The sequence below is a fragment of the Mixophyes fleayi genome, chromosome 5, assembly GCF_038048845.1.
Source record: "Mixophyes fleayi isolate aMixFle1 chromosome 5, aMixFle1.hap1, whole genome shotgun sequence".
NCBI lineage: Eukaryota > Metazoa > Chordata > Amphibia > Anura > Limnodynastidae > Mixophyes > Mixophyes fleayi.
This window is the reverse complement of record NC_134406.1, coordinates 57,720,089-57,747,611: the sequence shown is the minus strand read 5'-3', so window position 1 is coordinate 57,747,611 and position 27,523 is coordinate 57,720,089. Positions and strand designations below refer to the sequence as shown.

At 39.8% G+C, this 27,523-nt stretch overlaps 1 protein-coding gene across 2 annotated transcripts in view; it reads left to right on the top strand.

Moving 5' to 3' along the window:
- The window catches only part of GSDME (gasdermin E), a 73,110-nt gene that overhangs the window by 37,722 nt on the left and 7,865 nt on the right, over positions 1–27,523 (top strand). For both annotated transcript variants that reach the window (XM_075212247.1, XM_075212248.1), the window contains exons 5-8: positions 377–497; positions 6,171–6,359; positions 9,656–9,783; positions 12,356–12,542. In XM_075212247.1, coding sequence (XP_075068348.1) covers positions 377–497; positions 6,171–6,359; positions 9,656–9,783; positions 12,356–12,542 — 625 coding nt within the window. The remainder of the gene's footprint in view (positions 1–376; positions 498–6,170; positions 6,360–9,655; positions 9,784–12,355; positions 12,543–27,523) is intronic.

Below are 27,523 nucleotides of genomic sequence, written 5' to 3'. Positions count from 1 at the left end.
ACAGCATTTGTTATGTAAATGTAGGCTGCTTCAAAGGCCAAAACCTGTTTCGCTAGATAAGGTGGGTGAGGAGAGCTATGCGCAGTGGAATCAGTTAATTTTGATAATGGCTACTCCTGATGGAAAAAGAGATATGTAATAATGGATTATATATATTCTTCTTCAATAAGGTATAAACTTGGGATCAGCCTAGCAATGTGGATATCCCTTTCACCATGTTTTATTTATTTTGCGAACTAATATTAAAACTGCAAATTACCAAAAATAACTTTGGTATCGTTTCAAGGACACACATTTTCGGTGAACATTTTCACATCATTAAAAGACCAGTTGAAATTGAATGTTCATAAATACAATAAAATAATATGTTTTGCAGGTAACAGTGAATGAAAATGGAAATGTTACTAAGGATGACAAAACAGTCTTGGAAATACCTGCTTCTACTACCATTGCTTTCGCTGTAATGGAATTGTTCTTAAAATGTGATGGTCACTTTGGTGAGTCAGTAACTACAATCGTGTAATTAATAATTTGTGTGTTACATTGGTGTGAAATACAGCTGTGAAATACAAACCAGAAAGGTTATGAATGTTATTTTCCTATTACAGCTATTTAACTTAGTCAGAACGTCATCAACTTAGAAATACTACAACATTTGTTTTAATATTTGTGGATTGTAAGGGGCAGATTCATTGATGTTTCTCAGAACATTGCGGTTGCATATTTTTACTGTTACTACGGTAAAAGTAACGCTCATTTTTGCTCGTATCTCTACAGGGCGCGAGCCAAAATGAGCTCTACTTCTGTAAAAAAAAATAAAAAAAATAAAAAAAAATTCAGTATGAGGTGTCTTGCTGCCATTCTTGGGGCACCTTATGCTGTTTTTTTTTTTTACAATTGAATTCCCCCCCCTAGGACTATAAACAAAGCACATTAGTTCATTCAGTTGCAAGTCTAACGCCTTCTTGTTGTTACTCATCCTCTCTGCAATCTAGTCCACTCTTTTATTCAAACGAAAACTTGCATATTACTCCTTCTAGAGTATTTCATGTAATGCACAGCGTGGAAGGCTGTCAGTGGGGCTACAAGGTACCTTGCCCGTTAGGATTGTCCACAGAACCAAGCTTGAAGTCTTCATTGTTGCTTCTACAAAGCACACAATATAAAGTTATACTAACAAAAGTGTACATTTTATGTTTGTTATAGATTCATAGTATATATATATATATATATATATATATATATATATATATATATATATATATATATATATATATATATATTAGAAATCAAATTAAAATAATTTAATACGCTATTGGAAATATTCATTAATTTCCCATCTCACAAACTTGTTCCTGTGTCATTGGTGCAAATTAAATATAAACTGTAGTCAGCTGTGTATATAATGCCAGCTGTCAACCTGGATAATTCCCACCTCACTGGGTTACATTCCCGTTCCCTCAGGGCTTCCCTTTCTTTACTTAGCACTTGTCGTGCCCCCGCGGATTTGGATGAAGGGATTGGCATGGTGATCTAGTTCTCATTTATCTCTGCTCTATTCATATGTTACTTCAGTGCTTATTAATTATGGCAATATTTACATGGCCAGGATTGACATTGTGGAACACTCTGTGGTTTTTGTTTTGTCGTTGAGGCACTGCCAAGAGAAAAACATGGGTCAATGTGTTTGCAAACCATAAACCTGTTATATAAGAACATTGAATATAACCATACACTTTGGTTTGGTGGAAGGTCACATCCCTCTTTATTCTTTAAATTCAATTAAAAAAAACTGTATCACCAACCTCATATCACATCATGAATAAACATGTATATAACTACTGCTCAGCCTTTCTCACTGAAGCTGCCCATTTGAACCACATTTTTTAAACACACAACCTTATCATTTTATTAACATAATCTGTGTATCCACCTAACATTAGTATACACTTATACTACTAATCTGTTTAACTTAATTCTTGTTTTATCCAGAGGCTCAAAAACTATCTCTGACAAAACTATGATTGCATCTGAAGCATGAACTTAATTTTAGATAAATTGATAATTTTGCTACATAAAATTAGGCAGAAGTTAAATTTTCCTAAATCACTTCCTCCAGCATATATTAAGATGATTTTTGGTCTGAGAATATACGATTTAGCTGACGAGATGAAGCTGATCTTCCAACCTCCACTCCCAATCTAATAGTTTATAGGCTGGATGACTAAGTTGTTCCCCGTAACTGCATTACTAAGCTTGCTGTTTTGTGGCCGATGATAATTATTATTCTTTACACTTGACTTGCAAGAATAATAAAGTTAGTGTATGATTAATTGAGCACATAAATATGAAAATGATTTGCTTAGTTATATTTAATAGAAGGCCTAACGTAGCTGCTTTTGTAGCAGAACCTATTCTAAACAAATGAGGTGTTTTTAAAAGCCATAAGATGCAAAACTACAATTCCTAAACATTTTCTTAAATTGAAAAGATCTTAAGGGGAGTACCCTCTGAGTGTATCAATATTGTTCCTGGCAAAAATGGCCTGGAATCCATTATTTGATTCCTCAATTCCATTGGACATACATTGCTGTTAGTATTTTTACTGACTCTAACCCAAGCATCTTTGTCTGTTTATCAGGTCTTGATCTTGGTACAATTTCCCTTTTTCTACTGACTGTAGTGCTTCTTGGACTTTATACCTGAGGAACACACTTTACTTATAGGAACTAAGGGGTATATTTATGAGATGTGCAAAAACAAGAGTTTCCCCCTGATTAAAGACTTTAACTTCTTTAACAGGGCCCTGGATTGGCGGTAGCTATCACAGGGTATTGCCGTTGACAGTCTTTGCTGGCAGGTCTCCAGTGAAGCTTCTTCATCATCATCATTTATTTATTTATATATAGAGCGCCACTAATTCTGTAGCGCTGTACAGAGAACTCGCGCACATCAGTCCCTGCCCCAATGGAGCTTACAGTCTAAATTCCCTAACATACACATAGAGACAGATAAGGGTCAATTTTGATACCAGCAAAATAACCTACTAGTATTTTTTGGGAGTGTGGGAGGAAACTTGAGCACCCGGAGGGAACCCATGCAAACACAGGGAGAACATACAAACTCCACACAGATAAGGCCATGGTCAGGAATTGAACTCATGACCCAAGTGCTGTGAGGCAGAAGTGCTAACTACTAAGCCACCATACCAAGCATGGGGAAGTCTATATAACAAGGCAAGCAGCGGTACAAGCACTAATTATTAATGCCATGTGAGGATGACAATAACCAATTTTGAAAGGTTTTTGCAACAGGCCTCCACCTAACCTCCTCAAATTGTTCTTTATCAACCATGTAATTCGATCGGCCAATCATATGTCCCGTCTTTAGTGATCAGTGTTTGGATCTGTCCATGTGGGGCCAGCACTATATAGCCAGGCTGATGGAGTGAGTGGAATGTCAAGCAAGTACAGTGGTCCCGCAGATATTATATACTGTGTGTGTGTCTCTATATAATATTTATATATGTGTTTGTGTGTATGTAGTCATGAGTTTGATCCCCAGCCAGGGCCCTATCTTTGTGAAATTTGTATGTTCTCTCCTTCAGTTGCTCCAGTTTCCTCCCACACTCCCAAAACATACAAGTAGGTTAATTGGCTGTGGACAAAATTAAAAGATAGTCAAATGCTCTTAAAACAAACAATATATAATTCACTGTGTCAGAATATACATAAATAGAATGTTTTGCAGAATATAGCTATGTTGGGATAAGTTCACTTGCCAACATCAAGGCATCACTTGTAGGTGAGTCACTTTGGCATTGGCAGGTGAGTTTATCCCAATATAGCTATATTGAGCACAAAATTCTCTTATTGATTTATATATTGTTTTACAGTGCCTGACTTTTATTTTCACATACAGAGTGGACTTAATTGTCCTGGCTGCACTTTTCAAATTATCTTTCCACTTGTATACATTTCATTAATTTAAAGAATTATACTTTCTTTACACTAATTTCTAGTTTGATGACAAAATTAACACTAATGTGTTAGTGAATATAGACTGTAAGCTATATATTGTAATGACAATTATTCTCTGTACAGCGCTGCAGATTTGTTGCGCTACATAAAAGAAAGATGATGATATTTAATGTTTATTTGTATTTCATTTTTTACGGCCATAGAGCACAAGGCACATAACTTTCTTTCTATGACAGTGTTCCTTTAAATTTGCTCTCTGCTCATCAATTTTTACAGATCTTCTTGTGCCAAAGACTGGAGACACTGTGTAAGCAGTCTTAGTACACAACCTGTTGCTAATAAATATTCCTGCACCAAGACTGCTCCAACACCATCACAACACCTACATTTACCACCCACTGTATCACAGGCGCTGCCAATCCAAGAAGACAACACATTTTCATCTCATTTATACTGTTACTAAAATCTTACTGTTGTAATTGCATTTTGTTACATGTTCTATGTGGAAGAAACTTGGGCATCACAACCATTTCATGTCCCCTATTAAAAAAGAGAGTATTCTCAAATATTACTTATTACATTTCGTAGATCCAATTAATGTTAAGAAATACAAGCACACATTCAATGATGGCTAAATACTTTATTTTCTTTATATAGGCCTAATAACTTAGATCTTGGTAAGTAATGATATAACAGTCTCTTCAGCAGTCTTATACACTTCTAAACTAGTGTACCACTGTGACCTCAGAAACTTTGGGAGTTAATCATGATCATTTTTTTTTGTTAAACCACGTGTCCCTTACCCTGCAATGTTACAAGTATAAATTCATATAGCACACCAAAGTGAGTGTGTACAATATCAGCATGTGTTCACACTTGTTGCCTCTGGTCATTCTCCCAGCTGCCGTTAGTGACCTCTACATAGGTTTATCATCTATTTTTACCAAGTGGTGACAGTTTTATGTGTTTTACACTGAACTGCAAAAGAAACAAAATATGTGCCTCTGCTAGAGTATACGAGATTTAGTTAATGCCTGAGTCCACAATACGGTATCACACAATATGAATCAAGTATCAAGAGAGGTTAAGCTGTGCACTCTGGGATTTATGGTGTTGCATCAGAGACTTCATATGCATTCGAGAAGACATACAGTAAACACTTTTTATGTCTGAAAGCTTCTGCCTCTGTTACAGCTGATTGGGCAGCACGAGATGGGAAAATTACATGGAATTTCATAGTGATATAAGATGTAGGAAGCTACTCTCATGACTTGTCACAAGTATTACTCCTGCCAGCCAAGTGGCTTAACTGTTTGGAGAGTATGAGTGTATTTTAAGACATTATATGCACAAAATGTGATCACTGACATTACCTTACCAGAATTCTTAGGTTGAGGGTTTTTCAAATGTTTTAACACAAGACAATAGCAGAATATTTAAGGTACCAGTTACAATACATGTTACAATAGAGATGGTAAAGTGCAAGTTTTTTTCTCTTGTATCTTTTCCATTTGTGCGTACATTGCTTGCTGTTTTACAGAATGGAATTACTCTTGACAAATGGCAAAAGCTTAACAAATGCATGTAATGAAGTTCTGCGGCAATAATGTAGGTTGAGAAGCCTCGCGTGTAATGGTTTCCAAGCATGAGATAATATAGTACTGATTTGGGCAGACATTTGTTATCTTTCCGTGTACAAAATATCCATCCATCTAGAGATGATGAAAAAAATGGGGATGGGCCTTCTTGTCATCTGTGAAGTGGTCTTTTCATTGTGCAGCTGTCACACTGTGATGTCATTATACCTCTGCCTGTGGTGTGGGCTGCGTGTGAACAGCGTGATGTCTGACAGGGTGTGATGATAATGAAAGGTTTCCTTTCAGGGACAGTACAAGAAACATAATAAAACAGCACAAAAACATCCTCAGTATTTGAAAATAAACTTATAATGCATGCCTTTCACTTCCAACATGGCCACTTCCTGCATAAATGGATTTATATTCACAAAATGCAAATTACAATGTGTTGCTGTTGTACCTTTTTTTCAGTAGTGATCTTATATGGGAATCTTTATATAAATTACTCACAAGAACACTTGGGGTATTACAATACTCTTTTTTAGAAATTCTTGCTTATTTGTTACATCGGATCAGTGGTCACATATGTTTTGTTCTTTTTTTTTTCTGCTAGAATTCTGTTTGTTATCTGAGAAACAAGGAGGTTTTGAAAAGGAAACCAGTGAAAAGCATCAACACACTGCCTCAGTTCTGTACGATACCCTGCCTCTGTTTGACTGGGATGTAGTGGATGATGTCAGAGGCGCATCTGTGGATGGAAAGGCCCTTCCAGGCAATGCCGCCCTGTCTGTATTAAAGCAAGGTATTGTTGCAGTGAGCATATTTATGACACATTTTACATTGGTTTAAACATAACCAAGTTTATTTACAAAGCTCTGCTTGTGCTTCCCTGCCAGTGTCCGCACATTATTATGGGCACCTACGCATTAATTATTGTGCCCAGTTCAAAAATTAAGCCAAATACTTGCTTACTCACTGATTTAAAAAGCAGGTCCAGTACATCTTCCCTAATATCCAATGGCTCGTGCTTTATTTTAGTAATGAGCGCTTTGTCATGTCCATTGGTAAAACCCTCTTATAACAATCTTAAAATAGTCAATAGAATGAGGCCCTATAATGACTTTATTATATGAATTATGTATTTGCATGAAAACCATAATATTGCAGTATATGCTGCTCATCAACCAGTGTCGTGAACATAGAGAAGTTACAGTTATTTATAAGGGTTAACCCATCACATAATTGTGGGGAATAAGGGATAAATCATAACTGTAGTGTAAATATGTTATATCAAATGAATCCATTGATAAGTTTAGCTACTACAGTGTAAAACGTGAAGACAGAGTCTGATGTAAATGTATTTGATGGCTTTGCACATTCCAGTGTGAGAAGATAGGAGTGTCACCTGTGACAGCTTCAAAGAACTCCTGCGGTGAGATATAGCCTGGCCTGGAATGGAGTTGTGACACCCGAATAGACTTTTAGGAACCACTCAGTATATTGTCTGGCTCAAAGAGGCCATGTGCTGACGTTGGCTATATGTGATATAGACAAAAATAATTCCGTTTTAAAATATGCCACCACTTAAAATCAATAAAAGTAGGCAGTAGGCATCAACCATATATTCCTCAATAGCATCATGAAGAGCCGTTCATATGTTAAATTAAGAATTCTGCCCCACAGAGAAGTTAAGGAAATGAGTACATGCTGTACGATTATACTGTATCTGGGTGTGTTTGATATCAAAAGATAGACCGGTTCATAGGGGATTTATTAATGATAAAATTGGATCTGTCTGTCGCTCCACAGGAAAGTTAGGTCATATAATAGAATTGGTTAGTAAATCGGGCAGCATGCAAATGGTGATTGAAAAAATTGTCACAGGCCACAACACCCTGGGGGTAGAAAGAGGTGTGGAAGTGTCTTTAAAAGGGTGAGACCAGGTCCAAAAAATTGTCAGACTTTGGGAAATCAATTCACATTGATAAGCTGTCCATCTTCCAAGCCAATTTCCCATGGCCAGAAAATGAAACTCATGTAAGTGCTATTTTGAATGTAACCCCTTTTATTTTAAACTGCTTTACTTGTGTATGTTATATACATTTTTATTAATTGTTTTCTTTATATCTGAATGCCCTGTATATTAAATCTATAATTTAATATGTTGCATCCTTAATACTTGAACAAATCCATTAGCCTGTTAAAAAGAAATAGCTCGACTAAGTTAACTCTTTGAATGCCAGTGTGTTATTTGTTGATACATTTGATTAACAAGCTTAGTGTGTGCTTGCATTTACATATGTGTAACAGTCTGGAGGTGTGAAGAGTTAACCCTTTGTTCGCTGGTGTGGGGCTTGCTAGTCTGTGAGCAGCTAGAAGCCTGTGTGCCAGTGTGGGACAGTATATTGGGGTCCTATTGCCCATATTTGATAGGTGGTGGTAAACCTGAAGTGTGTGGGGGTGTGAGAGCGCTGTGCAGGGGCGATTCAGTAGGTCTATAACCTGTGTGATAGGTAGAGAGAGAGACTGCGGATTGGAATCGTGTGTAACCTCATACAGCAAACATCCAAAGTCACGGCAGCCGGGAGCGTGTTTGTGACAGACAGTTTTTCAGCAAAAGAATATCTGCTATATTCCCTGCCACCATTTTGCTCTTAATGCATGTCTGGACAGACATCCTTACATACTGATGCACTGTGATTAGTGTATTACCAATAATATTAGTATATACCCTGTAATATTATTATTATATTACCCTATATATATTGTTTAGGATTTACTTTAGTTTATTATTGTGGCTATATGCTTGTAGTGCATACACCCTACAACTTGTATGTATATATCAAAATAAAATAAGTTCTATAAATGACTTGCAAAAGCTACATCAGGGGGTAAATGTATGAACACCCACGTGTTCGGCGATTAAATTTCAAGCGGCGCTGCATTGTAAAGGGAAACTTCCCTTTACAATGCAGCGCCGCTTGAAATTTAATCGCCGAACACGCGGGTGTTGAAGAACCCGCATGTTCATACATTTACCCCCAGGTCTGCAAACAAGAAAATGGGTGGCCCTGACAGACTTAATTCAGTGATTTTGCTATTAAATATTGGAACACTACAATTTGAACATAGAAATACTGGCAAGAGAAACTATTAATGTGTTGTATGATATCCATAAGACCTAATTGCTTTGCTGGTTTGCTTTGCCACATTAAGAAATAGGACTGAGAATTCAGTAGTGATCTAGTAATTAGTTACAAACAGACAAAGTCATAATTAAGTGTTATAATGTGCCCAGTGCAGTGAGGTCTCGGAAGCTGAGGTTGTTAAGAAACAAATAATGCAGACTCATCTGCTCCCCTGTTGGCACTGGCAAAACACAGCATTGCTCACTCAAAGGCAATTCAGAGGCACACAGATAACATGTTTGGGAGGAGGCCTACTGTAAGTGGTTACTGAACGCTCTCCTTTTCAGCAACATTACACAGACTCTTATCTTCCTGTTCTCACAACCTTTCCCAACCTACACACTCACAACATGCTTGCCATTGACACAATCCGCACTTTGTGTGCGTCTTTCATTCCACTTTATGGGTATCCGGTTCCTCTTTACCCTTTGTTTTGGTTTGTACTTGTATTTAAATGTCTGTTCATCTTTTACAGTTATACAATGGTATGTAGAATGTTGGTGATTGAATAGTATAGGCTTGTTCTAGTTAATAATGTGGCTTTAAACTTCCCCCAACAAAAACAATCCTATGTGTATGCTGTTGACTTTTTGGTTTTCACACAGCTTTGAAATGTGTTGTAACTAATGACGAGGGCATTTGAAGAAATAGCTGTGCGCCATAGAGCTACCTTCCAACGCCACTGTTCCAATACTTGCTGCTATAATGCACACAGCCTTTCAAAGCACGTGGCGGGAGGGAACCATCACTAGTAAAATGCTCCACATTGCAGGAACAAATCCATTAAATGGCTCTCATCTTTTAAAAGGCTGTTTTGTACTTTAAGATATTAATACTATGCTTATGTCATGTGGTTTTATCATTGCAGCATAAAGACACTTTGATTTATTTCCCCTTTTTCTCTTGAAAGACATATTGGAGCTTACAAAGCCCTTTGTTGTATTCCAAGAGCTTGCTGAAACCCGACGTGAAGAGATATATAATCTACTGTGTGAAATATTAGATGATGGGAACACAGTCACTCAGCTACAGGCTGTGGTAAGATCAGCTGACGCTTTATTGCTGCTGTTTAACAGGGATTTTAAGATCTTTTCCAACTGTAAACGTGAATTTTGCACTTGTATCGGAATTTATTTTTTGCAGAACATTTTGCTAATATTTTCACCTTCTCTAAACTATACTTTGTCTTCTGTTACAGTACTTTATAGCCATAGTCACTGTCGGTGTGTTTTCAATTTAAAGATGTTTATAAAAAAAAAAAAAAAACTTTTAAAGTTGCTCAATTTATATCCAGCAAAATTGTTTTCCAAAACATCCCATTTACATTGTCAATGCTTTCTATGATTGGTCTCTTTCACCAAGAATGTGTAGCAGTAGATGTACGAAAACTGATGTGCAGGTAACTGCAAAAAAGTTCTGTGATTGATAGGAAGCAATAAATCAAATCACTACTTTTTGGTTGATAAAGACTATCTAACCTACAATACCCAGTCACAAGCTTCAGAGTTTTGTAAAAAAAAGTTTCTTGCAGCCCACAGTGTGTGATTTAGAGAGATAATGTCTATAAATCTGGGTTTCAGCATGGGCAGGTTTCGTAATGTGCAGAGGTCCCTATGACAAAATCCTCTCTGGAATCACTGTTTGGTACCAATAGTGAAATTTGTTACGCTAGTAATTGACCAATATTAAGTATAATGTGGTATAACACAAAAAGTATTGAAAGAGTGTAAAAAAAAAAAAAAAGACATAAGCAATTATAAATATGAAAATCTAAATATTTTTTCACTAAGCTCCTTTAAATATAGAATAAAATTGATAATTAGATTTTTGTACACACAGGTAGAGTCTTCTAGTCTCATTATTATGTCTTTTACTTAATAGTATATAATATGTATGCATTATTAGAATTATTATTATTATTATTACTATTATTAATGATCCATTTCTAGATTTGTCCTTTAGGGCTTTTACTGGGGTGCACAAAGGGTGGACTTAGACTTTTTTTATTGGGGGGTATTTAGCATAGCCAAGCCCTTCCTTCCCTTTGATCGGACCTCTCGGCTGCACTTTAAAGGTATGAAGATTGCTGCTGGGGGGGGGGGGGGGGATCCGCTAGTAGGGTGCATCATGTACTTGCACTTTATAAATGAAATATAATGTTTATAATATTAAAGCTTTAAGATACTAATTAATTTTCATTACTGGTAACTGAAGTCACATTGCAAATCGTTTAGACATGTTCCTAGTACATCTAGGAACACATCGGGCCTGATTCATTAAGGCACAGTAAACGAACGATAATTTGCATTCCTATTTTTTTAAATGCACGTAGTTCAGGCATACACATGTCCGTATTCTACTAGAAGCGGATCTGCAGAAATGTCTTTTGTTAAATATGGGTCTAGGTACGCTCTGCTTAGACGTATCCTGCAGTGTATTGTGTCTGTCAAATATATATGTGGAATATAAAGTACAATCAGAATGCACAGGAAAAAAGAGTATTCTATTATTGTCACCTGTTAATAATCTAGTCATTAATGAGAACATATTTAAATATACTGTATATTTATTTTTTTTCATCCACCCCATGCAACGCATTCATCATGATGTTATTAATGTCAGCTGTACTTAATAGGGAATTTCACAGTTGATCCCGATTGCAAACACATGTTCTTGCATGCAATACGCCACTGTCATCACTATCAGTCGGTACTTATCCCTTGCACCAGCTAGAGGCCAGGTGTATGACAGAAAACCACATACATTTGAGATGCCCAAAGCTTGAATTGGACACTGCTCTTGAGATTAGAAAACTCTACATTGACTGCCTCCATACGCCCATTTCCCTCCCCGTTCTGCTCCCCTGAAATCATAGGCAGTCGTAAGGGTCCTTTGCGCTCTAACATTAATTGGATATTGTTGCATTCACTGACCTAAAGTCCGGCTATGGATGGGCAGAGCGATTTTACGCAAAATAAGGCATGGATCTGCATTTACGTTCCTTAATGAATCAGGCCCATCCAGTTAGCTGTGATATGACTGGCAATGTCCTGTTGTATAAATCCGCTAAACCCACAGCCTGTATGGATCATTTCTATTAAGTTGAAAACTTTTTGTCCAATCTCATAGGCTTTCGTCCTGCATTAATGTAACCCATCCTAAGCATTGACTGCTTTCTCTAAATGAGCAAGCAGCATGTTTGGACATATTTAGTTATAAATAAATACACAATTTATTTCAACTATATTTAGATAACTTCCACGCATAATTTCATTTTTAGAATTGTCAAAATGTATATTATTTTGAACAGACAAATATTCCATTATACATTGTGTTGTTGTAACTTAGAATCAAAATTACTTTATATACAGGGCTAGGACATTCATACTGCAGATGCAGGGCAAACTGTATCTAGCTGAGAGGCTTAATTAATGTTTTTCCTTCCACTTGTAGCATTGCTTTTGTACTGTTTAAATACAGCCATTTTTCTCCCTTCTGCACTGTGAAGCAGAGAGCCATTTGTACATAGAACTCAGATGATAGAACGTCTGTTTCCTTACCTCTGATTAACGTTTAGTACATGATTATTTATCTCTCTTGTCTCTGGTAGGTAGAAGAGATCTGCTTAGGACATAGGCCTAGTCTGACGTTCTTGGATGAGTTAAAGTCGCCACGCAAAGAACAAGCACAGAAGATATTATACTTAATAGGATATGATATACAGAATGAGAAGCTTCTAGAGCCATCTAATAAGGACCTGCTTGAAGCCATACACATCCTTATCAGCGCACTGGATGGTAATTCATGTATTTATGTTTCTCACCCTTATTTCAAGCCTCCTGCTAAACAGCAGATTTATGAAATGTTTCCATGTTTTTATATTCCATCATATGTGTATTTTTTAGCTTCTATTTTTCTTTCACATTTGACAGGAATTTAATGGTTTTCTATAAACTTCTTCATGTACTAGAGTGTAGATCTGTTTCATATTGGCATGACAATTTAATGAAGCATACATACATACATACATACATACATACATACATACATACATACATAACAATTTTTCAGTCCAAGGCAACAGTTTTTTACCCCTTTTGTAGGACCCATATTAAGTATGTGAATCAGTTTCTCAACAAAGGATTAACTTTTATTTATTTAATTTCAATTATGACTGTTTTTACAAATTAAGTGTATTGTTGCTAAATACTTGATGATTGGATGGACAAAACCCACCCCTTTACGACCAGTCACATTTGGTGGTGTGCCTGTTTCACTGGGAATACATTTTTTATTTCTTAGAATAAAATGTGATATTATTTTGTTTTTGTTTTTCATAGCTGATAGAGCTTCCTTTTGGTAGCATTGGGGAGTAAATATATTTTTATTCTCAGGGTTCTCTATAAGTAAAAACAGGTAGAAAATATAAAAAAAACAAAAAACCCTTTCCGTGATTCTACCTCTACTTATTTGGAATTGTAGTAGAACTAAAGATTTATGCAAAATGTAGTCATCTACTTCTCATATACATCATTGAGCGCTGTATTCAAGTTGATCTTCTTCCATTCATGCTTTCAACTTCCTGAAATGGAACAAGCAGTATTCAATAAATGAAGAGTATGTCGATGCAAGTTTGACTGTACATGGGTATTGACACAATAAAACAGGTTATTTTTAAAATGTGTTTGCATCTGCTTTAAAGGTCAAGCACATTGGGGGGGGGTGTTGCTTGAGTGGATGCACTTCGTTGGAGTTCCGAACTCCGGGATCTCAAAGGTCCAATTTTGTGGCTCCCCACCTATCTAGTTTGGCATCCTGGGCCAGATAGAACCCCTCTGTTACCTAGGGTCCCCATGGCCTGACTGGCCATCTGGCATTTGCCAGAAGGGCCAATGGCCGTATGGACCGGTCAGGCTCCCTGCGCTTCCGAGTCCCGCTGCTTTTACTTCCGCACGGCCATGTTTATGTGACGTCATGCGCAGCCACGTAGGAGCCTTCGCGATGTGCGGTCTGTTGAGGGTGTACAGTCTGTTGAGGGTGTACAGTGCTGAGGAAAGTTGTTGTTCTCAATGGGTCTCTATTCTTTTTCTTTACATTCCGTTCGGTGGATAGGGAAAATGGTGCAGGGGGGGATAGTGAAAGGTACTGAAGGGGGGGAGTAAGAGTGAGTGAAAATGTCTGCATGGGGAAGGGGAGTGAGTGAAAATGTCCACAGGGGGAAGGAGAGAGGGTGAAAATGGCTGCCGGGGGAAGGGGGGAGTAAGAGGGAGTGAAAATGTCTGAAGGGGGTTTTGTAGGAGTAAGTGAAAATGACTGTGGAGGGGACAATAGCTGTAGGAGGGGGGAAATAAAAATGACCAACGTGTGTGGGGGACAGTATATGACTAATGTGCGAGGGAAGGGGGGTTTAATATAATGTGGGAGGTAGGCTATTAATCTAATTGCAGGTAAGGGCTAATTATAGGGTGCTATTTTATTTGTGAGATGATGGTGGAGCAATTTAATTTATTAGTGGGGCCTATCACTTTAAGATGGGGTGTTGGGACCTTTAATTTAATGCTGGGGTGGTTTGGGAGCTATTAATTGAATGTGGGGCTGTTTGGGGAAAATGAAGTCTATTTCTTAAATGTGATTATGAATTATTTAATGCCTGGGATGGTTGTGGGAACTGGTTATATTTATTAAACGTAAATGCTATTTAATTTCTTCCTTGGGTTATTTGGAGGGAGGGAAATAGATTTATTTATTAAATGGGAATACTATTAATTTATTGTCAGGGCTAGTTGGAGGGCAATAGATGTATTTATCAAATGTGAATACTATTTTTTTTAATGTTGGGGCTGGAGTGAGGCCTAATGTTAAAACGTGGGTGCTATATTGATTTAACCTCGGTGCTGGTTGGAGTTTTCTAAATTTCATGTACCCATTTTATTTCCAAATAGGGCCCCCAACATTCCAGGATCCAGACAAGCAGCAACTGATCTAAAGACACAAGCAGCCACAAGTGATGAAAGTGACAAGAATAGGTAGGAGAAAGCAGGACAGTTTGCCAACTGTCCTGAATTTGGTGGGTGACTGTCCCGCTTAGTCAGGATTTGGTCTGACGCAAGGACAGTTGGGAGGTATGTCCTGCTTCACACTGTACTGCTTGTGAAGGCAGAACTGTGTGCAGCTAACACTAGTGCTCACAGTATTGCCTGTGTATTTGTTGAAAATGTGTCTAATAACCATATTACATTATAGGATCCCCCCTGTCTTAAGTGCCTAGGCCCCCTCGAGCCTTAATCCAGCTCTGGCTAACAGGAGGAATCTGATAGTTGCTTCCAGTTCCCGGACAGGGCACAGCCTGCAGAGCAAGCCAAGGAGCTCTAAGTCTCATGAGATTTATTAATCTCGTGAGACAAACAGCTTCCCTGCTCACTCTACAGGAAGTTCCCACCCTAATGGATGTCAGCAGCATCATAAGAATTGATAAATACAGTAGACTGGGGGTGTCGTAATGTGTCTGGGGGTGGTGGTGTGATGTGGATGGGGAGGGCGTGATAAATGTAATGTTTTATTGTAATGTATGTATCAATGCCCCATGTTGACCACGCCCCCAACATAATACTGTCACGCCTTTGGCGCCGCCGTTGAGTAGCTGCAGCACATGGTTTTTTTTCCTGCTCATCAACAGAGGTGGGCCTGTATGCTTCAAATGCCAGGGCTGTTTTTTAGTCCCGGTCCGGCCCTGCCTGGGGAGCAGGCTAGTCTTGGTGTGGTGTGGAGAAGCTGTTTTAGATGCATAACACATTGTGGTCTACCATGTGTTGTGCTGGATCTGCACAGCTACGTCTGGATCAGCATCTAATGCGGAGTTTATGCCTCTTGCCTATTTTCCTCTCCCGTCCAATCCTACTATCGACTCGCTCCCTCTCCCCTCTTATTTATCTGTTGGCCCTTGAGGCCCTGGTGGAAAAGATTAGACTCGCCCCCGCCTGTCAGGGTATTACTATAGGCAACACTTCTCATAAGCTATGTTTTATTTGCCAGTGATGTGTTATTGTTTAGTAGTAGCCCGGAGACCTCATTGCCGACCCTCCATGCTAAGTTGGAAGACTATAGCAAAGCTTCTTTCTATAAACTAAATACCTCAATGTCGGACCTATGCTCAACTAAGGTCGAAATTTACTTACTCTTAGAAGTCTTTTTGCTGTCCTGTCTGGGTATATTAATTACGCCTAGCTTTGAGTCTATGATTGATGCCAATTATTCACCCTTTGGAGGTGCTATGAAGTCTCCTCGCTGGGTAGAATTACTAGCTTTAAAATGACATTGCTTCCCAAAATGATGTATCTGTTTTGTACTGTACTTTTTTCTCTGCCTAAAATAAATCTAGATAATCTCTGCACTCTCATGTTAAGTTATATTTGGAAGGGGACTCCTTCGCGTTTAGCTTTTTATCAAATGACCTCTGCCTGCATTCCATAAAACCTGAGTAGATCTGAAGAGGGCCCTTAATCCCTACCTTCCCATTGTGAACCTTTTGTGGGTTCCTAGAGAATGGAGACCCCTGCCCTCCATTTCACCCAATCTTACTAAAGACTATTTCGCTGTTTTTGACAATACAATTTGTCAGGAACGCCCAGCCTGTCCCAGCTGGCAGTGACTGGCGCCACCTTAGTCACTTGGCAATGAATACACCTTTTCTGCCACCAAAAAGGATTTATTATAGTGTCCTTACGTTCACCAGAACCACTTATTAAATGTTTCACACTTAAATCATATACACATGTAGCATGAGCCTCCCTGGGCTTCGTAAATTCACAAAGAATCACGGAGAACACACTAGATTAAATTTATTTAATCTGAAAATGTTTCCAGGAATTAGTTATTCCTCTGCCATATCCACAATCTAGGTACACTCTGGCTAGGGGTACTGCAGGATGTAGGCCCTCCCCCCACTCCTCAGACAGCAATAGTCTTCCCGGGAATAATGTTCTCTTTGCTCACTAGAGCTGAATGTACAAGAGTCTGGAAGTGTGACTTGGTGTCCTACCTTAACCACTTGCAGATTGTCTCTGAGGCGTTCTTGGAGTCTTCCTGCACGGCCAGCACTGGCTTTCCTGTCAGAACCCCCACATGAGAAGGAGTTGTTTTCCTCTTTCTGGGGCAGTTGACACTGATGTGCCCCACTTCATCACATGTAAAACACCTTCGGCCAGTTGCCAAAACAGGTTTTCCCCCCGCCCCCCTAAAAGGTGCAGCAACAGCTGGTTTGGTTGACTGGTAACTCAGGGGGTGATCCTTCAGGTTGCCTCTCTTTCCACGTAGTGTGCCCTGGCGCTCCCCAACTCTTCTTCGTTACAGGAGCCCTGGTAACTGTGTACTTGTCGGCCAGGCTAGCAGCCGCTTGCGCTGTCTTAGGTTCATGATCCACAACCCATTCCCTCACCTCAGCTGGGCGCAGTGTGAGGAACTGCTCCAGGAGAATAAGATCCTTTAGCTTTTTTAGCTTATCATAGTCCAGTATCTGCAATCCCTCAATCCATTGATGCATCATGCGCTCACAGTCCAGCATAGGTATCAGAGGGACTGCGCCTTGAGTCTCGGAATTTCCTCCGGTAAGCCCCAGGAGTTATGTTGAAACTAAGTAACAAAGCTTTCTTAATTGCGATATAATCGCCGGCCAGTTCTTGGGGAAGGTCTGCAAACGCTTCCAAAGCTTTCCCTCTCAGTCCAGGGGTTAAATAGCTGGCCCATTCACTTTGGTCCAGCTCAAACTGTCGGCAAGTTCTTTCAAATCCCCTCAGGAACGTATCAAGGTCGCCATCTTTTTCCAACACAGGAAATTGGTCGTGCCTGGGTTTTTTGTTGGTGTTTGTGTTCGGCTTCACATCTGCAGCAGCAGCCTCCCTGTCTGCATGGCGTTCTGCAACCTCTTGGAGTTGCTGGATCAGCCGCAGTGATGTTGCAGGATCAGCATCCTTCATGTGTTTGAGAGCAGTATGAAGGTAACTGTCCAGGCTAGACTCCCCACTTGGTTCAACAGAGGTATTTGTGGTAGTGTCCAGTGCTGACTGCCCTCCTGAAGCAGAGAGGTTTTCTCCACTGCCTCGACCGACACTTAGATTCTGATCAGCCCCCATAAGCACTTGAATCAGTTGCTCTCCATTCCTGCCAGAGACGACAACAAGTTCTCTTTCGACACAAAGTCAAAAGCTCTTCCTTTTTCATGTGTTTATAGTCTGGGGCCATCATGGACCTCACACTTCCACCAAATAAAAAATAGAAAAGGAAAACAAGAAAAGTAGAGGGAACAAAAACTATATGTGCAGTATGTCCTTTAAAATTTTGTAAGCCTTGAGCGTAATCTCCGGTCTATTAGGATGCGGATTCTCTCTAGAATTACACACCACTAATTCACTTAAGTTCTTATGATAAAAAGAAAAATATCAATCCCACCAAGCTGCCAACCAGTTTGTAATGAACGCCCAGCTTGTCCCAGATACAGCAATCTGAACAGCTGGCCATGACTGTCGTCACCTTAGCCACTAAGCAATAAATACACCTTTTCTGTCACCACAATTTATTATGGTGTCCTTGCGTTCACCAGAACCATTTATTAATGTTTCACACTTAAATCATATACACATGAAGTATATGCCTCCCTGGGCTTCGTAAGTTCACAAAGAATCACGGTGAACACACTAGATTAAATTTATTTAACCTGAAAAATGTTTCCAAGGCTTAGTTACAAAAAAATGAATAACAAGACAAACAATATGTTGCACAAATAAGTTTCAGAAAATAAAATAGGAAATAAGATCAGAGTTACTTCTTACAAGTTAAGACCTGGGGGTAAATGTATCAAGCTGAGAGTTTTCCGGCGGGTTTGAAAAGTGGAGATGTTGCCTATGGCAACCAATCAGATTCTAGCTGTCATTTTGTAAAATGTACTAAAGAAATGATAACTAGAATCTGATTGGTTTTTCAAACTCGCCGGAAAACTCTCAGCTTGATACATTCACCCCCTGGTGTATAAGGGAACACAATTGAGACACATGGGACATTTCAGTCTTGATAGACCCCCTCATGAAAATGCACACATTATTGTCTAAGTCAGAAGATTTTAAACCTTGTAATGCATAGCCTTCACCCCCCACCTTTGGCGTTTAGCTGTCAATAAGGACAGATTGATCTCCCAAATGTCACAGGGCTTTCGAAGTGAGCTAGGGATGTCCTGAGATCAGGAATGTTCACAGTACCTTGAATTCTCACCTCTACTCGTTCTGCTTGGTTAGTTGGTTTACAACTTTGGGGCTTCAAACTCCTCCAAGATTCTTAGCTATCCCGGGCCTGGCTAGTTTCAAAACACTTGCATAAGTTCAAACTCATGTCATCTTGCAAAGCACAGGTTGAGATTACATTACAAGGTTATGTACAATATACAGTCATACATGAATTCAACAGAAAATAACAATCAGTCATTAGATACTACATAATCGTCATTGCGTTAGATAAGGTCATCTCCCTCCCCGCTTCTAATATCTCACTGCTAGCTATAGCCAAACTTATCTCAGATCTCAGTCTCTCTTGTTGGTCCAATAATGGGATTACTACTCTCAAACATCTTTATTCTGCAGAGATCCTTTATGTTCTTCGCTCAGCTGTGAGACCAATTTAACCTCCCGTCCTGCGACTTTTACAAATTGCTCCATGTTACATGTTGGCTTACATCCCTCCGTTTCCGCCAACTTTCCCTGCACCAACCTCCTCCCTTCCTTCTAACCAAATTAATTAAAAGTGATAATAGAGCAGCTATTACTTCCTGGTATAAACTCTTGACTGTGGAGGATGCCCCCCCCCTCCCCCAAAGTCTCCATCTCAATTGCACTGGGAATGGGAGCTGGGTCAAAAGTTGGAGGTGGCCCAAGAGTAGATCATATTCAAGTCCACGCACTGTATGTCCCATTGTCTGAACCACACCAAGATGCCGATTAAGTTACTCCATAGGCTTGTTTTGACACCTGTCAAGCTTCATAAGATGTGGCCCGTTCATTCCAAGTATTGCTGGTGTAACTGTGGTGGGATTATGGAGGTATTTCACATCTTTTGGGGCTGCCCAGTGGCTCATTCTCTATGGATAGAAGTTTTTACTACTGTTTAGGGGTGTTACTCGCCATACCTGATTTAGTGCTTTTTTTTACATTTTCCCTCCCCAGGTCCCCTTAGGTGACAATTATGTCATATCGTTATTGCCATGCAAACAGCTATTGCCCAAACTTGGAAGGCGCCTACCCTACCCTCACTACATAAAATAATCACAGTCCAGTTCAGCTTTAAGATGGAGATGTTGACGGTCGCCTACTCTACTGCAGCATTTCCCCTTCTAATGAAGTGGTTTAGTTGGTACAAGTTTATGGCTGATGGTACGAGTGCCCTACGTCATCATATTTCCCCAAGACCTCACTCGCCTTAGGCTGCTATGTTTGATTCTTGACATGTTCTGTTGGATAAATGGTGTTAAATGTGTATTTTTTGCATTGAGGATATTATTGTGTACCAACCCACCCCTCCCCATTTATTTGAAAAAACTGTATTAAAACTATTGTTGGAAAAAAAATAAAAAGTCAGGCGCAGGAATTAAACATCAGAGGTTAAGGAGCATTATGCACTTTTATTGGTTTCTCTGATTACACTTTGCCTGCAGAGCTCTATGTTGAATTCTCCTCATGCCTAGATTAAAAAAAAAGAAACAAGACAATCTATCACACTGGTAGAGTATCTTTTCATTCAGTTATGCATACACACATGTATACTTTAGCTCTACATTGAGCCACTGTACAGATGCTTTAAGTGTTCTTGTGTAGCAGGAGTTTAGTTTTTTCCTTTGAATATTACGTACAGGACACAATCTTTTGAAGACTTAATTTCATTGGATGCTAAAAGACTGCACAGAAGCAACTTTTTAATGCAATAAATAAAAGTCATTGAATCACGGGTACTTGCTAAATAAAGTATTGCACATATTATATTGATAATGCAAATTTTGTGGGAACTCAGTTGATCAAAGTAGTGTAGCTCACAGGAGGCTTTTAAAACTTGAGAGCATTTAAGGACAGATTTTCTCCTTTTTTTTTTTTCAAATGTCAAAATTAAAAATGGCTAAGTGAACAGAGTCATTGGACTCCATAAACCCAATCTATCAGGTTTGCGTATGACAGATAAATTCTGGTTGGTTACTGTTTTACTGCAGATTAGCACCTTCCGCAATGTTATTGCACACACAGAAGTTTTTCGTTTTTTTCAAAATAAAATTTTATTGAAATTCCATTGAAATAAAGGGTGTTAGAGAGGGGTACAAAAAAAGAAAAGAGCGGGGAGGGGACTGGGATTGGAATGTTAACATATAAATATCAGAACAAGTGCAAATCCACAATACAAATTTTTATTAAGAGAATGAAAGTATTAGAGTATCTCCGTGTGAGATTGCAGATAAATGAATAAAAATAGTACAGACAGATATATAAATCGTGAGAGAGAAAGGGAACCAGGGAAGGAAGGAAAGAAGGGGAAGGGGATCATGAAATGTTGGTAGGGGGAGAAAGGGGTAGGGAAAGGCAGAGGGGGCGGTATAAAATAAGAGGGGGGAATGGATGAAAAAATGTGTAAAGAACTCTCATCTCCTATGTGACAAAACAAAGAATCGGAGACGACCTTAGGTATTGAAGTACTCCGTCCAAAAATGCCATGTTGATAAAAATTTGGGATTATTGTGAAGTAAGGTAGCGATGTGTTCCATTTTATATATTTGTCAGATACTGGCAATTAGGGTAATAATTGTGGGGGGGGGGGGGTTCAGGGTTTTTCCAATTTTCTGCAACAAACATCTCCCTGCAGTTAGAATATGGCCAGGAAATTTCCATGCTAGTCTGTGGATTCCTCGTGGTAGACGAGCAGAAGGAGAGATGAAAAGGAACTGACAAGTGTGTGATCTTATTAATAAGTTCTAATACTTCTCGCCAAAGGGTTCAATTTTAGGGCAACTCCATCAAACATGAGACAGGGTACCCCGATGACCACAGCTCCCAGAAGTTGTTTTTTTTTATATTGCTACCTCCTTACTATGTTGTAAAATGTACATACATGAAATAATGCAGTTATCCGATAATAAATGTTAGGCCAGATGGGGGTGTGGAGGTAGTGTTGTTAGCTGCAATAAACGTTTTGAATGAGTTGATATCTAATTCCACAGCTCAAATCAAGTTATCTCCTAATCGGGGTGTCTGGCAATGTGACTCTCTTTAAATGGGCTTTGAGGACAGATCTTGCTGCTTTCAAAATCTTCCAACCTTTTGGGTTGCAGAGGAGTCAGATGGTCTAACTTTGTTATAAGTTACAATTCTTTCTTTTGTTCTTGAACACAAATTTGCTTCTAATACTGGTTTATGTTATTGATGATAATTTATGTTGCATTGTTTATATTTTTTTTTTATCATTATTTTTATTTGAGGGTATGGTGCAAGGGGGGAGGTGGGGGTACAAAATAAAAAAGCGAGTGAAGAGGTACATAGTGGGGATCTGTCTGTAAAAAACGAATGCCAATTATGCCATTTATCCAGAGGAGAGGAGGCCGTTGTTCCCATTATAAAACTAAACTGGAATTTAGACTATTTTTTTGGATAGTGGGAGGTGAAGGATTTTTCCACAGTTGTACTATTGCCACTTTGGCAGCGATTAGGATGTGTCCCCATATGTACCGATAATGTTTCAGGAGCTGGTCCAGGAATAAGTGGAAGAGGGCCACTAGTGGGGAGGGCGTTAATGAGATCTTGGTGACTTTGTACCATAGCCACTGAATAGGACATGTTCAAAATGCATGGAAAATATCTCCCACTTCTTTGCACCAGCAGAACAGATTGTGCAACCCAAATTTTGTGCAACCTAGCTGAAGTAAGAAATAGTCTATATAACAACACTAGGTTAAAGTCTCTCATCAAAATTAGGCTCTCCATTCTAAGTTTCTGGACCTCCCTCAAGGTTGCTTTAAGACACAGTAATTGCCTAGAGTTGGGGGCGTAAGGATTTACAAATGGCACTGGCTTATCCTCCAGATCCCATGTCAGGATCAGAAATCTTCCCTGTATATCTTTATATTTATTTTTAAGTGTGAAATTAATTTTGGGGCTAAATTATTGGAAGTATAGCAAAGGGGGTATCTATGATCTTTAAAAAAAGGGGGGAGCACATATGAACAAATGAACAGCTATTATATCCTCCTTTTTCTTTGGGTAAAAAAAAATGAGAAAAAGGGCCAAACGTGTTCAATTTGGGGACTTTAGACCCCTAACAGAGAGCAATTTAACCATGTGAGTGTGACTTACCAGCAAACAAGCCATCAAGTATGTTGAATCCAGGGTTTGCCTTATGTAGAAATGGGTCAGGAAGTAGCGTATCAGAGTTAAAAAAAAAAAAAAAAAAAAGCCTCTGGAGGGAGGGTGGGTGTTAAATAATTCACTGTAGGGATAGGTTTAGCACTCTTATTTTGTTTCGGAGCCACTATGTAGATGTTTAGATGGTGACCTGTACGAGAAAACTCTGTGAATAAAACCCCCATGAAATTACAACAGTCTAGACCGGCGGTTCCCAAAGTGTGCGCCGCGGCTACCAGGGGTGCCGCGGCGCTGTCACTGGGGTGCCGCGAGCCAGACATAAAAAAAAACAAAGAGCACATAAACCTACCAATCCGCCGAGCGCCGGGACCCAGCAGCCTCCTCTCTCCCGTAGCTGTCACTGAATATCGACGTCAGTAACAAGCTGCTGCTGGAGAGAGGAAGCTGCTGGGTCCCGGCGCCCGGCGGATTGGTAAGTTTGTGTTCTTTGTTTTTTCTTATGTCTGGCGCGGGGCAGAGGAGTGAGAGGGAGTGTGACAGCGGGGCAGACAGCGGGGCACAGGAGAGTGACAGCGGGGCACAGGAGAGTGACAGCGGGGCACAGGAGAGTGACAGCGGGGCAGACAGAGGGGCACAGGAGAGTGACAGCGGGGCAGACAGAGGGGCACAGGAGAGTGACAGCGGGGCAGACAGAGGGGCACAGGAGAGTGACAGTGGGGCACAGGAGAGTGACAGTGGGGCACAGGAGAGTGACAGCGGGGCAGACAGAGGGGCACAGGAGAGTGACAGCGGGGCAGACAGAGGGGCACAGGAGAGTGACAGAGGGGCACAGGAGAGTGACAGCGGGGCAGACAGAGGGGCACAGGAGAGTGACAGCGGGGCAGAACGCGGGGCAGAGGAGAGTGACAGAGGGGCAGAGGAGAGTGACCACGGGGCAGTGGAGGGGGACACAGCGTGAGAGGGACAGAGGAGGGGACAGCGTGAGAGGGCAGAGGAGGGGGGACATCGTGAGAGAGAGCAGAGGAGGGGGGACATCGTGAGAGAGAGCAGAGGAGGGGGGACATCGTGAGAGAGAGCAGAGGAGGGGACAGCATGAGAGGGCAGAGGAGGGGGGGACATCGTAAGAGAGAGCAGAGGAGGGGGGACATTGTGAGAGAGGGCAGAGGAGGGGGGACAGGTTGTCGGGGCAGCGTGAGAGAGGGCAGTGTGTCTGGATGCAGAGGGGGCAGTGTGTCTGGATGCAGAGGGGGCAAGAGTGTCTGGATGCAGAGAGGGGGCAGAGTGTCTGGATGCAGAGGGGGTAGTGTGTCTGGATGCAGAGGGGGCATTTTTGCATACAACTAAATAAGTATTTCTGTCCTGACCTAAATACTTATTATAATTTTTTGACCCAACTACTTCTAAAACAGGACTGCTCAATAATTATTTTGGAGGGGTGCCTTGAAAAAATTTGGAGACTCTAAGGGTGCCGCGAACTGAAAAAGTTTGGGAACCACTGGTCTAGACCATATCAATCAAGACATAGAAATGCAATGTGAGAAAACAGTAGCAGTGGTCTCAGACTGTCCATTTAGGCAAAATGGAGAAGTAATCACTGTTGCAGCTATGAGGGTAAAACAGACTAAGGTCACCGAGACGGTTCCAGGTGCGCAGTGTAGCTCTCCTCTGCAATCAGGTCAGACGGCAGAACATACAAACAAAAGGGGAGCCAGATGGTGATGCGGGCAACAAGCTGAAAAAGAAGCCTCTATCCAGCAAGCCTCCAGTGACTCACTGCAGATCAAGCCAGTGTCTGTCTGGACGTGGAGGGATGGAGATGTGGTGAAGAAGCAAGAGCAAGGCCAGTCCCCCAAGGATGAGTGGCAAAAATACATATTAGAGCCACTGCAGAAACACATGGTGCAGTTACAGGATCACTGATGGTCAGTTGCAGGAAGTAATCTCGTCGGAGAAGGGAATATGGACCACTAAAACAATAAAGCGCTCCTCAGTATCGAACTGGAGGCCTGAATGCAAAGCCAGGTCAGATTTCGATTATGCCACAAAGATGATGGGCCGCAATAATAGACAGAGCAGCCGTCAGGTCTTGTGGGTAAAAATGGCACAAATTGGTACACACGTCAAACGTGTCGTATGTAACGCTGGATGGCTTATGACCACTACTTGCTCATTGATGAAATAAAAAGCAGTGTTTGTAAGTGGTTGAACACAGCTCAGGCTCATATCACAAGTGGTGTATATACTCTGCCAGAACAACCAAAATAGCAGCTCTTAGTCAAAGTAATATGAAATACCATGAGTGGATTCCAAGGGAACAGTCATGAAGAATTTTAGAATACTCAATAGACATTACAAAGCAAAAACATTACATTCATTATTTGTGTACTTTGCTATACGAACCAAATATGATATGCATTCAATTAAAGAAAACAAGAACATTTTACGTTTTGGAATAGGTCTGAAGAACTTACTGCATTCATCTTATCCAACTTTCATCCCCTTACTACTCTGTCAATTTGTAGCTCTATTTCAGACTAACATTTACTGTGCAATTGTGACCCTGGTTGAATTTCTTTGACGTTAAAATCGTAATTTCCAAATAGGAGTTTTTATTTTATTATCTGGAAACTTAGAAGAAATTGGAATATATAATATACAAGTTAACCCGTGCATGACACTCATGCATTCTAGTCAAATCAAGCTACTTAAGGTGTTAAAAACTCCCCACTGTCACCCCCGGCAACCACCAACCACTCCCAACTGTCACTTCTTCTTCAAGAAATATATAGGTCAGTGTATAACCATGCCCAGCAGGTGGCGCTGCAGCTTTTTTTTTTTTTTTTTTTCACACACGCCACTAGGCATTTATATAGTAGATTATATATATATAATATATATATAAACACATGATGTCCACCAGTGGATTTTAAGACTTGTTTGCAATTTAATGGGGATTAAACCTTAATGAGGTATAATTTTCTGTTGAATTGTATAAAAATAAGTGAGTATATAGTGCTCAAGTAAATTCTGTTGATTACAGGGATTATAGCTGCACCTTTTTGAAATAAAATGTTATTAGGTCACAGAGGAGCATATTATTCTCACATCATGAAAGCTCTGTTGCCATGGTACTTGGCAAAATAGATGTCTCCCAAGTGGAATCACAAATTGTATTTGTTTCATGGCTTTTACTTCCCATTCTTAGTATTATGGTTTATGTCTTTAAAGTTCATTCCAGAGAGTCTCCTTCTGTCAAATATATTCTATGCTTTACCTGCCATCTGCTATTCTTAGAAGGTCAAAGAACATTATATTTACATTAAATACACAGCTAAGGGTAATGTATTGTTGTTCTGTTATCAGTCAAGTCAAGCAAAAAAAAGGGCTTGGATACACTTTCCTTCAATGAGATTACAAGCATGAAATTCACAGTGTATCTGAAAAATATTCCTGCATATGTTCTTCATATACACTATTGGCAGACTATTGGTCCAAGCTAGTTTTAAGTTGTTCAATAAAGGAAACCTAAGCCCCCAAATCTATTTTTAATATGTTTGCAAATACTTTGCGTGGGAAATTGTGTAGTTTTTTTTCTTTTTAAATGTATCATGCAATTTTCCAAGTCCCTCATTACAATGAAATGACATAGGCTGTTGTCTGGCATTCTGCATATCATTCTGTATATTTTATCTTTAACATTTTCTGACTTCACTCCATTATTTCGTTTTTCGTGTGTTGAATAATTTATGTGTTAAGTAAGAAACACTTTGCAAAGGTGCCATCATAACCAGTCACAGATGTGAGAAATGGGCAGTCTTGGCTTTAACACAGTGTCTGCCCCCTACCCTTTTCACACGTCCTCAACGTTTCTACAGTTCTTGCTGTAAATAGGCTGGGTACACACTACAGGTTTTTCAGCCGATTATCGTGCCAAACACCTGTAAACCGACTGTTTGGCCCGATATCGCAGTAGTGTGTATACACTTACACGATAACAGATAGTCGTTCCAAAGCACCGATCATCAGTTCATTTGGTTGGTCGGTAACACTAATAATCTCATTCCAACCACCTTCCATTCCTGCAGTGTGTATGCACTCACAATCTCCATAGAGTTTACAGAGTGATCTGTGAAACTCCGTAAACTCAGCCGATGCCGGCAATGAACATGTGACGGCGAATAAATGTAGAGAATGCTGTAGATAGAATAATTCGCCCGTTCGTTTTGAGACTAAATATTTCGTTTGAGTCACTGAAGCTAATGAAATTTGTAATGACATGTGGATAGCTATAACAAGGTGGTTAATCAGTGTGACAGGAATGAATGAATACTGTGCTGTCATTCTCTAAACGACTACAGGAGCAGATGAAAAGCACAGATCTGAAGGTAAATCGGGTATAGTGT